This window comes from Larus michahellis, chromosome 6 (assembly GCF_964199755.1).
Source record: "Larus michahellis chromosome 6, bLarMic1.1, whole genome shotgun sequence".
NCBI classification, from domain to species: Eukaryota; Metazoa; Chordata; class Aves; order Charadriiformes; family Laridae; genus Larus; species Larus michahellis.
The window spans coordinates 11405730-11421980 of record NC_133901.1 but is presented as its reverse complement, the minus strand read 5'-3'; the positions used below and the strand labels follow the sequence as shown (position 1 = coordinate 11421980).

At 42.3% G+C, this 16251-nt stretch overlaps 1 protein-coding gene across 25 annotated transcripts in view; it reads left to right on the top strand.

The window, feature by feature from the left end:
* The first annotated feature begins 3386 nt into the window (after positions 1 to 3386).
* Positions 3387 to 16251, top strand: part of GIGYF2 (GRB10 interacting GYF protein 2) — a 77010-nt gene continuing 64145 nt past the window's right edge. For 19 of the 25 annotated variants that reach the window (XM_074592845.1, XM_074592843.1, XM_074592835.1 and 16 more), the window contains exons 1-2: positions 3457 to 3545; positions 15923 to 16002. In XM_074592845.1, the coding sequence (XP_074448946.1) occupies positions 15962 to 16002 (41 nt within the window). In that variant the 5' untranslated portion in view covers positions 3457 to 3545; positions 15923 to 15961. Of the gene's footprint in view, positions 3546 to 4602; positions 4630 to 12548; positions 12650 to 15922; positions 16003 to 16251 lie in introns of those variants that run through there. The other 6 variants (XM_074592846.1, XM_074592834.1, XM_074592836.1 and 3 more) reach the window with 6 other exon arrangements.

Here is a 16251-nt window from a genome sequence, read left to right as displayed (position 1 = left end):
TTATCCAGCGTGGCTCCACTCTGCGTGTTGTTGGCAGTTGATGCATTCGCCGTGTGTCTGTGAGCCCTTGGGTCTTGGAGGTCAGGTAAAATCAGGGTGAAGGTTCCTTAGTCTCTGTTTCCCCAGGAAAATTGCAACACTGCAGCCCTTGATTTTTTTTATTTTTTTTTTTCTCCACAGCGTAGCACGCACTGCTGACTTGTGCGGCTTTGCACGTGCAGCTGGGTGAGGAGCCTGGGACAGCAGGAGGAGAGGGTGGAAAAAGGGCCTCCAGTGGGTTTTATTTCAATAGATTTGAGTCAACTCCAGCTGACAAGTTTCAATAAGGAAATGAGCAGTGTGTCAGTGGTGGTTTTGTTCAAATAGGTGCTGGTAGTTGGGGCCTTTATTCAGTGCAGTACACAGTAAGTGCTTTTGGATTCTGAAGTTGCAGCAATGTGAGTTTTGAAATTAGCTTTGCAAAAACTGACATTGGGAAATTAATTGCTTTCTAAATTGTTCTGTTTTGCTGGCAACTATTGGATTGAATAGCAACGTCATTAGGTTCTACAGAACTACTAAAAAGACATTGTCTAGCTAAATCTCCTGTCTAATACTGGCTGGTAATAATGACTTAATTTTATTTACCTATATTACAGTCCTTGATGCTCTGTCCTCCTTTTATGCCTGATGTCATCACAGGTGGCTCTTGAAGGTCCTGGCAGTCCTAGCTCTCTTTACCGGTACCTGCTGGTACATCGATACCTGCCTGGCCCTCCTGACATGCCCCACGTGCCTCTGAGCCTGTTATGCGATGGCAAGTAGAGAAGTTTGATGAAAAGCCTGTTATGGGTCTTTCCCAGAAGGGATGAAGTCTTGCCTCAAGTCGCTCATCTCCTAGAGCAGGAACTCCAGGCAGTCCTTGATCCCTGGAGGATTTTTGTTTCAAGTTTCTCAGAGCAGGAGATGCACAGTAGAGGAGTCACTAACACTTCAGCCTGCACAGAGGATGGTTTCAGCCTGTCTGGATGCCCTGATCGCAGTGTGTTTCTCACCGGTGCTTCTGTCACAGCCATTGTCATTGGCTGTAGGAGACAGCATGTGATGGCAGAAGTCTTACCTAAAAAGCTCAGTGTAAACACAGTCAGGAGGGAAAGGGAAACAACATGATCAGGTTCTTCCTGGCTTAGGGTTCAGGCTTTAGCTGTGAGGATGAAGGCGACTAAATCAAATTTTAACCTTATGGGATGTCCAAATAAATCCCTTGGCAAGGTGGATTGGAGTAACCCGCGTGATTTACTGTTGCCTTTCAAACTTGGCTTGCTGCATGTGGGAAGGACGTCTTAAAATAATTGGACGTTGCAGAAGTAGCAGCGTATTTGTGGTAGTCCGTCTTTCACCATAAGCCATCTGAGGTGACAGAGGCATTGAAGTGACTGACTTAAAAACTTCAGCTGGATGTTCACCTGCCTGAACTGTCTGTTGTTTTTATTATTTTTAGGGATGTGACGAATGAGGACACAGAAAACAGAGACTGCTGAGGTATTGACTTTTCTCAGACAAAATCTCCGGTATTTTGACGTTTGAAAAGAGGGGGTGGTGAGGGGAGATGTGGCGGACTCTGCCTCATCTTCTGGGCTGCTTTTGACAGTTATTCGCTGTTACAAAGCTGTGGTCTGTGTTTGTAGCTCCTCTGCTGTACCAAGGGAGGCAGGCTCTTGCTTACAAGCTAGGAAGGGTGAAAGCAAGGGGTCAATAAGGAAAGTTTTTAGTTTATTAGGGATGCCGCTTCCCTGCACTTGGATTTTTTAATAGCGAGGATGAATTGGCATGATAATCCAGGGCTCTGAAGTACATCATGCCCCCGGTACGCAGATGAGCTGCCGGGGTGATTTCACACCTAGGCAAGATCAGCTGAAGTCCTGTAATTGAACCGTGCAGAAATTCAACCACACAGGTACAACCTGCAATTTTTGTGACAGTCTCCCTGTTCCGCTTGAATGACTGTCATGGAGGGTTTAAAATGCATCCGCTATTACCAAAAAAAGTCATCTCAGTTTCCTTGAGGTATTTTACAAAAATGCCAAAGTGCTGCAGATGAGGCATGTTTCAGACACTCTCTTGAATGTTTTTTTTTTTTTGTCTCAATAATATAATTATTATTGGATAAAAAATTTTCCACAAGTGCTAAATTTCTCCTATCTCAGCTAAAGCTTGTCTTAGAGCACGTGGAAATACTTTTGAGCGCTCAAACATCAAGTTTGGTAAGTGGAATAAGAAGGCACAGCCGCTCCTGCAGTGAGGCTGGAAGTTCTGACCACCAGCTGGAAATGCCGGCTGCCTCTCTCCCTCCCCATACCCTTATTAGCATTGGCTCACGCTGTGTCACAACAACCAGGAGGATCAGATGCAGCTTATCAGAGGCCAGCCCTTTGCTAGGGAGCTTTGCTTTCACATGCCAGCCTCCTAAAAGAGAAATCTCATTCTAAGATTTTTCAGTAGCTCAGTCCTATGTTGCTCTCAGCTAAAAATATGTCCCAAGAATTACGGGCTTTCAACCCATTAGCTCACGAGAGTCACTTGCGTTGGCTGCTGCATCATTTTTGGCCAGCGTTCAGCCTGCAATGGCAAGTATTTATTCACCTAGAAGAGGAGGGAGAAAGCTACGTGGATTGTGGCTGAAATCATGATTGGAGCGAAATTGTTTCAGCTGAAAACGGTTATACCTTCAGTAGCGCATAACAGCCAGGAAGAGGTTTTTAGGCTGAAGGAACCAGACGGGGCTATCCTGCACCATGTACTAATATGGGGTTTAGGACTAAAAATAGAACAGTATTTTTAGCTGGAAAAAAGTTTGCCTTGTGATTTTTCCACCGGGAAATCTGCGTTCAAAATATGTATGGCCTAATGCCCTCTGTCAGCATCAGCCGCCTCCCGGGCCGTCTCCCACCGCAGCATACCCACAGGCCTCCTCCGGTGCCTGGACACAGCACCCGCGTAAAACACGGTCGCTTCTCAGAGCTTCAGTGCTAACAACAGAGCCAGAAGTGAGCTAGAGGGCAAGGGAAAGGGTACGGCTGCGGGCGAAAACCTGCACTCCTGAAGGGAGGAGGCAGTAATTTACCTCAGGGGCCGAGGCCCCACCGGCCAGTTTAGCCCCCACCCGGCGCTGGGGGACCCTGCCCGGCCTGGAGAGAGGCGGTACTGTCACTAAAAGGATGGCCCTCAGCACGGCCCCGCCGCCATAGCACCCCCACCTTCCCACAGGGCTGTGCGACAAGGGGAGGTGCGGTTCCCAGCGCTTCCAGCAGGGGGCGCTGTGTGTGAGGGAACATGCGCGCGCAGCGGCTGGGGGACACCCCCCCCCCACTCGCGCGTCGTCACGCGGGCGGTGCCTGCCCGAGGGCGGGGGGGAGAGCGGCGTCGCTCATCCGGGTCCCGCGGCGGAGGCAGAGGGGGCGGGGCCTGGCCTCACGTGACGTTGCGTGGCGGCGCAACCGCCATCTTGTGTTGTTGGGGCTGAGGAGTCGCTGTGGCCGTGAGGGACTCTCCGTCCGGGAGCGCAGGTAACGCCGTCCCGCCGGCTCCCTGCCCCCGCCACTGCTTCAGCCGGCCCTGCCGCTTCCCCCGTCGCCGCCCTCCTGCTGCTGCCGCCCTTCCCCGCCTGCGATAGTGGGGCCTAGGCCGCCCCGCCGAGCACCGGCCTCGCCGGCGGCTCCGGTCCGCCGCGGGTGCCGCAGCCCCGAGGCGCCCTGCGGCCTACCGGGAGGCGAGGCCGCCCCCGTCTGGCGACGAGGGCCGCGCCCGGAGGGTCTCCCCTGCACGCCTGGCGATGGGCTTTTGCAGGGCTCGTTGGGCCTGGACCCGCTCGGGAGCGCGGGCCTTGCCTTCTCCATGCGGCTCCTTGGCAGCAGGTCCCGGCAGGGGGAGACGCTGCCTGTCAGGCGACGGCGGGGCGCTCGGGGCTCCTCACGCCCTCCGGGGCTGGCAGCTGCCTCTCCGGCGCCGTCTCCCCTCAGGCTGACCCTTGTGAACTCGCTCGTCCCCTCCCAGCCCGGTGGGAGCGGGCCTGTGATCCGGCAGCGCCGCGGGAAGGTGCGCCCTCATTGAAGCCTATGTGTGCCCCGCTCCGAGCACGCCCAGCCCTGTCAGGTTATACAGGCAGAGGAAGGAGGGAGCTCGTCGAGCACTCGAGCCTTTCTCCCCCTTCCCGCAGGCAGCAGGGTGTTGGGAGCAGCAATGACCAGCAGTGGTTGACTGGAGAGGCCTTGGCAGGCTGAAGAAAACATCGATCAGGATTCTGTACGTTTGGTATTGATCCAAGACAAGTAGTTTCAGTGTCAACAAAGCAGTCATCGCTCTTTCAACTCTGTGTAATTGCACTTTGAAGTGGGACAAGTTGTAGGCCAAAAGGAGATGTTGCCAAGTGGTACTTCTGGAATAAAACCTACATTTTCCCCAGTAACCTTGAGCTCAGTGTTTGTGGTTTGCTATTGTAGTGTTTTACATCTTACTATAATTCTGAAGTGTCTGTTTTCTTGGGTGGGAGGGGAAAGAACTTCTGAATTCTGATTATGTTCTTCTGTCTAACTTCTTGCTGCTCATTCTATTTTCTTGCTTCAGGAGCTGACTTGGGCAAGTTCCTGGAAAGTACGTGTGAATTTTTTTTTTCCTTTTCCCATAACTCTGCTGGTTGCTTTTGTTGTTAAGAAACTTTTTAATAAACACAAATTAATTTGTTGCTTTGTGAATAGAACATTTGGTAGATTCACAGCGTGATAATTGGGAACCTTTGTAAACAAAATGGGTTGCAGTTGTCACCAACAAAAGCTTTGTTCTGCTGTTTTTGAGCTCTGTTATTGGGTGTTGATTCCAATAGATAATAAGAGCTTTAGTATTATGAGGTATTGGTATTCTTGCTGTTTGCTTGAATAGGCATGCTTTGAACAGTTAGCTGATGCTAAGGTAAAAATGTGGCATGGGGGTGTCAACAAAAATGTTGGAGTATGCATTGCCCCTTCTGCACCCCTCTGCCCCCCAGGCTCGTATAGTTCTACAGGTTAACTGATGTCAATGGTCACGTGTGTCAGTGTTAATTTCTCACTGAATGTGTGCTTTAAAAAAAAAAAAAAGATTCTGTCTAACGGTTGACTATGGAGATTTATCCATGGAAGTCGAGTGTCACTTCCAACAAGACCCACTTCTTGGGTTGAGACTTTAATGGGCCCTTTCAATGATTTTAAGAGCTGCTTAGGCTCTCCCAGCCCCTGGATGCATGTATGTTCATGGGGGTACCTGGTCACTGTATTTCTTTTAGTACCTTTTCTGAATGGTTTCTTGAGCCTACCTTTTAAAGCAAAAGCATAGAACTAAAATGCAAAGTGCTCATGTTGCAGCGATGATATGTTTCACAGGGTGCTTACAAAAATGATTTGATACCACAGTAAAAACTGGGACTCTTGTAGATGCTCTTTTCATTACAGATGTTGATCTTAAGAGGACTGTAAAATATCCTCAGATACTTCTGTTAGTGTTTTTTCTTGCCTTCTTAAAACATACAGTAAATGAAAAATATGATCTTTATGCTGATGTAAGTGAAAAAAATGCTTGTAAATAGAGAGTTGAGGGCTTTACAATTTAATTTTTCTGTCTGTTTTACTGCTTGACTGAGGAGAAGAAACTGTGTAAAAGAGGAGTGCAAAGAAGGTTTGGAGTGGGTTTATGTTTTTTGGTTTTTTTAGGGCATTTAGACTAAGCACCATTGCATTTCTTCTGTGCTGTCTCCTAAGGCCAGTTGTCTAAATGGAGCTCTATCATAAACTGGAGTTTCTTATACCTGAATGTAAGAAAAAAGTTGGCAGCTCTTTTAGGATCTATAGGTACTTCATTTAAAAACAAACTAGATGTCAAAGTCATATGGAACATCTCATTGGGGCAGCTGACTGGCTGAAGAGGTGGTTTGCTACTACATGCCTCTATTGAAAGATCTGTCTAATTACTTAAACATACAAGGGAAACATTGGTTCACAGTAACTGATGAAGATGAGCTACGTACCTGGACCATGGTCTTTTCCTTCTTGTCTTCCCGCTCCTTTAAAGTAGTTCAGGCCTCCAGCTCTCTTTTTTTTTTTTTTTTTGTTTGAAACACCAAGAATATGAAATTGGATTCTGCTTACTTTTGTCTGATCTTGTAAGTTCCAGTAACTGTCAAATGTATGTTTCTTATTGTTTCATTGAGGCCTTTAAAATTCTTTCTTGGGACTCTTAAAGGTACAATGTTAAATCTTCTCAAAGTAAGATTTAGAAAAAAATTCCTTTTTCTAGCATCATCATTTTTCTGTTTGTGTGGTGGTGGTGTTTTTTCTCTCAGTGCTTCTGCTCAAAGATGAGTAGAGATAAGCTATATTTAATTCATGAATATAGATAGAGCTAAGGGGCAGACCAATAAAATTTCCGCTTACAAGCGTAAAAGCACGGGCCTGATCTGCCGCCTTCTTCCTACATAGCTTGCTAGAGATCCATTGGATGCCTTAGTAAGGAGAAACCTGTCTCCTCTTTGTTATTGAAGAAGCGTTTGTGTTGAAAGGGACTGTTTCTTTGTCTGGTTTTCTCATCAATTTATTTTAATTCATCGAGTGACACTTGAAAACCTAGGTGTCTGAAATGCTGTGGGGGGGATGGTACTTGCTTTTACAGGAACAAAGTCAGTTATCAGCCTAGCTTAGCCTCTCCTTTCCCCTCTTGCAGTCAATTCCTAAATGTTTTTTGTTTGCACAAGTAGTCTTGCTTGGAAATTGAACTGAGAAAACTTAGCAAGTTTGCTCAAGGGTACATAAGTTATGCATGGAACTAAAAAGAATTATCAGTGCTTTAAATTAGAAGGTCTATACAACATTGGCCCTCTTGTGGTTGATGGCAGTATATATATAACCATGTAGTTCATCATAGTGATGTTTAATACCATTATTTTAAGATCTTGAGCTCAGATGGTAGTAAAGGATTATAGAAGACAGGTCTTTGCGTTGCTTTGTTAGTAGCTGAGATTGCCACAGTGTGTTGATTACAAAATGCATCCACTTCTCTTTTTTTTTTTTTTTTTTTTTTTTGGTGGGGGGTTGCTGCTTGATGTCTGTGTGGGAAGCTACACTGTGATTGAAATTTTTATGTCTCTCTTGCCTTTTTATTTTTGGGGGGGGGGAAGGATACACAGACTTGTTTTAATGTGTCTGAGGTTTATGGCAAGCATGAAATCAAAGCCTGTGTTTTCAGAAGTGAGTCTCTCCTGTAATACTTAAAGCTTATAGATATAAATATATAGAAGCTGGATATCGACCTCAGGACTGAGGAGAAAAACAGAAGGGATACCAGGACCTCTGTAGAGTTAGTAAAGTCTGTAGGTCAGTGAGAAATTTTGATGATTTTGTTTTAAAATCATCTTGTTGACAGTACCTTTTGGATCACTTACTATTTTTTTGATTCCCTCAGCTAATTATTAAAGCTGTGTATTATGATTTTTCTATTGCTTTGGCCATATGTTTTTTAAAAAATCTAGGCAAATAAGGAAGAATGATTACTTGATGCCTTCAACGGTGGGTCTCGTATATGTAATTTGTCATTATAAACAGGTGAATGAGCTTACATATAATGTGTTTGGAAAATAAACTGGTGAGAAAAATATTTTTGTATGTTAAATAGGTGTTATTGCAGTGAAAGTAAGTGTGATGCATTGTACTTTGTGAAGGTAACATTTTGTTACTGGGTATTTGGTCCTTTTTATTCAGTAGAGAAATACTTGTTTCATGTTGTGGTTACTAGGAAATACTTTTCTCTTTTGTCTCTGACAACAAATTGAAGCACTTTGCATTCTGTTGATAGTATTTCATGATAAAGATACTGGTTTGTGTGATTGGGAGATTCAGAGGCTATAGATCTACATGTGTAGATCAGATTGGGTAAAAGCAGATTTGTGGTCGGTGCATGGCGGTGTGTCAGTTCAGATCGGAAGAAACAGAAGGAAAAGGTGCACTTTGGGTGATGTTTTATGACAACGAATGGGTAGTTGAGTTTATGTAACTTCAGACTTGGAGTCAGAATGTCATGTGTCAGGGAGTTGCTGTGACTGGCAAATAATGGATGTATAAACTGATTTTTATTTATGTATTTTTTGCAGCTGCATATGGTAGGATTTGAGGATAACTTAGGTTGGAAGAGACCAGCCTTTGGTGTTGTCTGCTCCAGCCTCCTGCTCAAAGCAGGGCCGACATCAGTGTTAGGCTGAATAATGTGGGTGAGGCTGATCATGGAAATAGCATATGGCAAGGTTTTTAAGTAAAAGCATCTAATAACTTGATTTAATAAATTGGAGGCCCAGTTACCATTAAAACCAGGGGAAGCTTTTACATTAGGCATAGTTAATGCTGAATCATCTGTATATATAATTTTCTCTATTTATGTTACACTATGTTTTAAGAGTACTAAGGCAGGATCAGGATGACATCACAAGTCAGTATAAAGGTATGGTTTTCAGAACAAAACAAGTGAGGTTTTTCAGTGATATTAACATAAAAAAGAAGAAGAATGATAAGCTATTAAATGATGTCATTCATATGTAGTAACAAGTTACCTTCTGACTTCCTGATTGCAATCTTACACACATACTGATGCTCTGTTAGGACTTTTTATTAGACAGTTTCTCACTGTTGAATATTTGAAGTATAGGACATCTCAGAACTGCATGAGTAGGAAGCCTTAAGAAGGGGGTGGGGGCAGAGGATTTCTACAGAGGCCAAAGAAGCTGCTTATGCAAATGACACTTAAAAACAAAACAAAACCAAACCCCACAACAACCCAGATTTGTTAATTCAATGAATGTTTTCAGTGAATGCAGTCTGAAGCTCTGTTCTGCCATTTTGAATATACGTATGTGTGTGACGACTGGGAGAGAGGTGCTTCTATGTGGTTTTGGTTGCATTCACATGGTCTGGCTACTGGCCTTGTTGAGGAGCAGATAGACAGACTCATCATCCTGATCTGTAACAACTTGTGGAATAGCACGGACTAAATGTTTACCTACCAGCAAATTTTCCATGTACAAGGTAGAGACAGATGTGGAAATGATTTTTTTCATCTGGAAAACAAGAGTTCTGGCAGGATTTTTGGGACAGGATTTGGAATGAGAAGTGGTTTGTGTTCCAGCCAGTGTCAGGGCCAAGGGTGTGGTCCCCTGACTCTGCTCACAGCTTAATCGCCTTTGGCTGGAAGTCTTATAATAAAGGTGGAGGTCACACTGCTTTCTGGCTGAGAAAGTGGGAGAAGCTTTCACATTTGTTCAGGTGAAGCAAGAAGTGGATGGCTCTCTAACCTACCTCTCACCACCAAGGGTACAGTAATAGGTAGGAAAGGAGGAAGATGTCTGGAATTGTGACATTTAATGTTCCTTTATTTTTCTTGGGTTTTGTTAGGTGTGCAAGTCTCCATAATCTTTCTTGTCATCCTATCCGAGAAGAGCTTCAGTGCCTACTTTTTGTATTTGTCATTCTTGACTATGGTGTACCATGTTGCAAGGTGCAGCACTCCATGAAGTTTTAGATGGATCTGGATGAAGTAGGCAGAGGGCAGTCAGTTTGGTCATGCCCTTGAGAACGTCTTGGGCAATTTTTGACCAGAAACTGCTGAGAAATGGAAATGACAATGATTTGAGACAGAAAAGTGATAAGACTTTAAGAGAGATCTAAAAATGTAACTGGTAATAGAGGTGTAGCTTCTGGAGAAGTGGATGTTTTAGACATTGTTCCTTAGGAAAAACTTCCTGGCATGAAAGTAGGTAGGCCTTGAAAAATTCACCACCTTTGTCAGGATAAAGGCTTGGTAAGCCATAAGGGACTACTCTGGCTTGTCTGGCATCTTGTGTAATGTGAGTATTGGATTTTTTTTAATTAATTTTCTGTTTAAACTAGAACATACTTTTTAGAAAATCATTTCGTGTTGACCTGAAGATAGCTTACTCTGTTGTTTATCTCTCAATGTCTTGCTTTAGTCCCTTCACTGAATAAACTTGGGTCTTCAGCCTTTTTCACCTGCATCATCATTTACAGACTGAGCAAGCTCAACAAATAGAGCTTTGGTGGGTTTGGGTTTTGGGATTCCCCCCCCCCCCCCCCCACTGTAAGGCATTTGTCATGTTTTATCAATTTTTGAACACCTTATTTATCAGCTTTCTTGCCTTTTGGACAATAGAACAGGACATAGTATCCCTGCAGTGATAAAACCCACTCTGTACTCACTCTATATTTCCTTATTCCTGTATTCATAGTTTTATGTTAGCTCTTCTAGTCAGTGTTGTATCATGTATTCCTTTTCAGCTGATTAATGTCATAAATCTCAGATTGGTTTCAGACTGTGTTTTTCCAGAATAGTCTTGTATTTGTCATGTATCACCTGTGTTTTCTGCTGGTGAGTCTTTTGATTGTGTGCTTGGCCTTATTAAATGCAACCTGCTATACTGGACTGAGTAATTGAATAATTCATAATGGTATTATTGATGATGTGTCATTTCCATTATTTACCATATCCATGTTTGTCATCCTCATGTTTTAGAAGTTATGTGGGCCAATGTTACAGATTCTGTAGAAGTAGAGGAGACCTCCTTACCTTTTACTATTTTGAGACTATTTTGCCTTCTGATATTAGTTGTCGTAGATTCTTTGGAAGAGAAGGTTAAAATAAAAAAATAGGTTGTGATGATTTGAGACTTTTCATGTGGTTCTGAATGATTTTGTTCTTTTTAGCATTGTACTTAATTGAAGTGTCCTGTAGAAGTTAAATTCTATTTCACCTACTTGTTGAGCAATGAAATTTCTACTGTTTCAAAAGTATATTGTGATCAAATGTCTTCCATAAATCTATGTTGGCTGGCCTTAATTATGTCAGTGTCCTTTAATCAGTGTTGTCTGCTTTAGCCAATGATTAATATCAAACAGACTGATAGTGTAGCCACCTGAGTCATCCTATTTACCACTGTACTTAAAAGGTAGCTTGCATACCATTTTGGATCATCTTTAATATTTCACGAATTAGAGAAAATTGGCATTAATTATTCAGTCAGCCTGTTATTTTTTTTAAAAACACAATTACTGGCACCGAAGTTAGCTAGCTCTGGTAGCTGTCTGTGGAATGTTTTCTTGCTTGTGGAAGGTGAGGTTTTATCATCTTGATGTAATGTTGCTGTTGCATGGTGGAGCACTGCTGTTGAATTCCTGTTCCAAGTTTATTCAAGGAGAACTTGGTTCCTTGCTCTTAAATTTGCTTGCGTTAGATTGCCTTTATGTTCTTTGTCTTCATGTTCTCGAAGTTTTCATCCAATTTCTAGGTTAAAAAGGCTGTTTCAAACCTACAGTAGCAACATAACTACCTTGAAATGAAAGGGTGCTTTTCTTCCTAAACATCTCTGATCAAACAGTAGACCGTTTCAAAATAAAGGAGCTGTGTAGGGGAAGGATCAGTGGTACATCTTTTTTCCAAGGTTTAGGTTTCCAAAGTTAATAAAAAAGCCTAAGCAAGCAGCAGCCCCAAAGCTATAAATTGCAGTGACAGTCCAAGTCTTTAAAATTATTTTTTTTTGTCTGTAGGAAAGATTAGATGGGCAGACCTGAATGCAGACATTGCTTAGTCTCAACTTGGGATGCTGAGAATCAGTTTATCTCTATCCAAAACAGTAAAACATCTTGGTGAGACAGATTGCCATGTGGTACAAGTTGACAGAATTCTTTAATGGAACTGTAGGATTTTAACATTGCCTGGAAACCTTAACTCAACTGCCTGTGAGTAAGGGACAAACCTTAAAATGGCAATTTCATATAAATCTTGAGGTTGAGCGAAGTCTGGGTGTCGTGGACTCACGGCAGTTCAGCTCTTTCAAAATCTCTAGAAAACAGCTTTTTTCCTAGATATTTATTAACTAGCTATACATTTTAAAAGAACACACCTTGTGGCTAAAATGTGCTACGTAATTGTAGACCTTCCTTAAATATTTTTTTTCAACTGAAACATCTTATGCATTTTAACACACAAATCTATCTGGTAGAATCAAGTTCCGACTTGTGTCTGAAGCAGATGTTTCTGAGAGCTTTAATGAATTTGTCAGGTACTAAAAAGTGAGCTTGAAAAACAATTTAAAAAAACCGTGAGCCTGGTAAAACAACTATTGTACATAAAGCAAACCAATGAAATGAGCTGTGTGGTGCTGATAGCAACTTCTGTACCTATAATATTACCTGTTAATTGTGAGTGAAAGCCACTTAAAGGCTTAACGTTACTGGATTACATTTTGTGTCGGCTCAGAGGATGGACTTCTGACTTCCAAAGTACTAAGCTGCTGATGAAATAGAAAGGATGTTTTTTCCCGTGCCAGTCCGCAGGTTTGTGGTGGGGCTAATGTGATTTCTTCTCTTTTCAGTCCTGCATGCTGATAGCGGGTCTGTGGCTGGGGTGCTGCCCCAGGAACACCAGGTCTCAGTTCCAGTTTATGAAGCAATTCTGTTTTTCCCCTAATACGCAGGAAAACTGCAACTCTTTGTAGGGTTGCATTGGCACCTTGACCAAGGATTGACCTGATTTGAAGAAAATCTTGGAGAAAAGGTTCCCCTTTGAAGGAGTGGTGGGAAATCCTCAGGTAGCGTTCTTGCCCAAACAGTGGTGCTAATTTGGCATTATCAAAATATGGCCTCAGCTTCTTGCTTCAACTTGAGACTGTCCCTGTGTGCTCCTTGTCCGTATAAAATCTGTGGTTGTGCAGATTCCTCAATCAATAGGCATTAATTTGTAGAAAATCTTGATCTACAAAATGCTAGCAGTCCAGAAAAGGGGCTTTTCCTTCATCAAATGATACCAAGGAGGAAATGTGCTAGGTATATGTTATTTTTGTGATTTGACACCCTTGATTAATAAGGAGGCACCATAGATAAAAAAGACCAAAATTAACATTTTAATTATTAATATTGAAGTTAGAGCCTAAGAAAGTTATCTAGATAGTAAAGATCAGATAAATTCATGCCTTTTCCTAGCCAAAATAGTTAAATTTATGACCTGGTTGCTCACTCCCTTTTCTTAATTCCTCACCCTTTTTCTTGCTCCACCCTGACTCTCCTCTCACAATGCGAGTGTCCCATCATCCACCCCAACTTGCCTTTCCAGTTAGTGCAGCTGCTTTGCGCACCAACATTGTGTGTTGTGCAGTCCTGTCAGAGGTTCCTCTCCAGTTTGCCTTCTGTGCTCTCACCTCTTTGCCGGTTTGTAAAGCAGCAGCCGAAGCATCACATGGTTTTTGCCTTCTCTTGTCTGCGCTGACATGGCTAAATATACTCCTCTTGCACTTGCTGGCTTAGCTTTTGTCTCTTTTTTTTTCTGTTCCTCTGCCCCCCTCCTCACAAATCGCTACCTGTTTCCAGAGTGCCTCCTTTCCAAGGGCTTTCTCTCAGCTTTGCCTGTAATTTCTTTTTCACATATGTTTTATTTCTGGGTAGCGTTGCCTATTAGGGTAAATTCACCTGTTACACCTACTCAGATCATCTGCAGATCTGGCTTTTATTCTGTGTGGGTTTTTTGTTGTTTTCCCTGTTCAGCTACATTTTATCCACTTACAGGTGCATGCTTTCAATTAAAAATTCATACAGTCAGAAATTATAGGGAGGAAGTAATTTATCTGGATGCAACACAGAAGAGGAAGCCAGCAAAGAGTTCCCAAAACTAAGTGCAGTGGCCAGAATGAGGGACAAGGAAAGGCATTTTGCAGCTCAGTGGGATGAGATAAGCAGGCTTTTGCGTATGCTTGTAGATACTGAAGTGCAGACTAGGAATCTAGTAGAGAAAGATCCTCAGTATCCTCAATTTTTGGGAAGGAAACCCAGAGGCTAAAGAGGAGTGGGGCCCAGTGGATCCAAAACTAGTAAACCGCTCGATCCTGGCTGGTTTTAGGTACTTTATCCTTGTATCTGATGCTTTTCAGCTGCGTTTTCATTGCAGTTTAACGTTCAGTGCCAGCCTTTTTGGTATTACTGGTACTAAGCTAACTTTGATGTTAGGAGCTAAAGATTACAGGTTCCTTGGTGATCCGTGTGGGTTAATCTGAAAATTTTTCCCCCCTGACACACACCCCCCAGCAGAAGGATTACAGGCGTTGCAGGAAGCAAGGGACAGCCATCCAATTAAGGTTACCAGGAATGATGATGGAGACTTGGCTCTGATGAAGTCTGCACAGTGGTTTGCTTGAATTGCCCCACAGTATTTCACATGTGGCTGCTCTATGTCATCTTTAGGTATCGAACCTTGTAGTTTGATTTGCAGAATGATGAATGGATACACCGTGAACATTCTAATGAGCTGTCGGCTGCTTCAAAAAGGCAACCCAAATCAGACCAAAATAATCTCAAACCAGGCCTGTGAGAACAGCTGGATGTTCTTGTATAAGCTTCTGGTGCATGTAGTGGGGATGATCCCATTTCATTATATAGGGTTATTGTGAAAATAAAAATACTACAATTTGTATATAGATTGTATTGTGTATGGGAAGAAGTTAATATGGCATGTAGTAAAAATACACGAGCCAAACGCTGGTTGGCAGGTTTAGGCTGCAGGGAGTTTTGCAACTGTTCGTAATCTTATGCCCAAAGATTTGGGTAAAATCTGCTCAAGCACTTTTAGCGTAGTTTTTTGGCATTTTCTAGCTTTTAGGCTAGTGACTTTTTAAAAAAAAATTAATATCATTACTTCAGTAGCATATATATGAGAAAAAAATGTTTCCTTTGTTTAGTTTTGTCTTTTTCTTTCCACATCTTGCCTTCTCATGTTTTGGTTTGGTTTTCTTTTCCACCACCTTTTCATGCAAAGTATGGACAAATTTATGAAGCTCCTTATTTATTCCTTGGGTCTATTAAGGAGCAGAGTTCTGACAAGGAAAGCTCCCTTCCTACCATCTGTCTTTATGGGTTCTTGAGTCTAATCAACCAGTTTCTGTAGGTCATGCTTCAAATCCTTTTTTGTTTGGGCTTTGGCTACAGAGTACTTGATTTTTTTTTTTTTTTCTAAAAACAAACCCGCTTCCTCTGCAGATCTGGATTTTGCCATTGCTGGAAGGAAAAAGGAGCTATATTTTCTTACTGCAAAAGGCACTTCTCCAGAACTACCTGGGCTGGACTTGGCTCTGATAGAGAAAACTTCATAGCCATCCCTTAGTCTTGTTCTTTCCCTCCAGTATGGCTTCATCAGCTGTTGTCCATACGTACTTGGTATATAGCAATTTGACCTGACCTTCACTAGTGTCTTCAGGACCTTGGATAATAGGAACAAAAGTAGCTGAAGTTGTGTGTCTTTTTGTTTAATAAAACCAAGAATGAGAGAAATACTGTCATCTGTCTGCAGATTTAGGAGGATCTCACAGGATTGAATGTACTTGATCTTTAGAAGGCTTATTTTTGAAGAATGGAAATTTCTTGAATACTCTGCCACTCAACTGGCAAATCTTTCTTGCTGTAACTCTAGTGGGTTTTTTATCCTCTGGTAATTGTCAGGAAGCTGCAATTCTGTTAATTAAGCATTTATGTTCTTACAGAAGAGGTTTATGCATCCAATTCTCCGTGTTTGGTTGTCTTGCAGTAATCACTGATTTGAAAAGGGATTGTTTGTACAAATTGTTTCTTCAGGCACCCTGATCCAGTGTTCTTTTTGAGCTGTTAAGAGGAAGCTAGGGAAGAGATGTTGATGCAGTTACTCCTATATTAGTAAATTAATTAAAAAAAAAAAAATAGTAGTACATTAATTTTAAAAAAATATTCCACAGTCATTTTTTTCCACTTCTTTGCAAGACCAGTTGTGCTTTTGTATTGTGAAGAAATTTATGAAGGACTGTATTAAGCCACTTGTTTTCATAGTAAACATTTTTATTTTTCAGGTTCACGCTTTTTAAAAAGGAGGAATAGAACAGGAAAAAATGGCAGCAGAAACTCAGACACTTAACTTTGGGCCTGAATGGTGAGTTTTTTCTGTTTTGTGAGACTCTGGAACCTTGGCTAAAATTTTAAAAAAGCATTATGAATTCCTGTCCTTTGGGACTGAATTGATTATGAGACTGAATGGGTTATAATGTCTTTATTGTTCTATACTCCTTCACCTCAGTCCCTGGCCTGTGACTGAACGCAATATTATAAAATTAGCCTTCACTTTGTAAATGGGCATTGTGTGTGAAATCAGTTGGGTTTCATGTTATGGTAATGCATAACA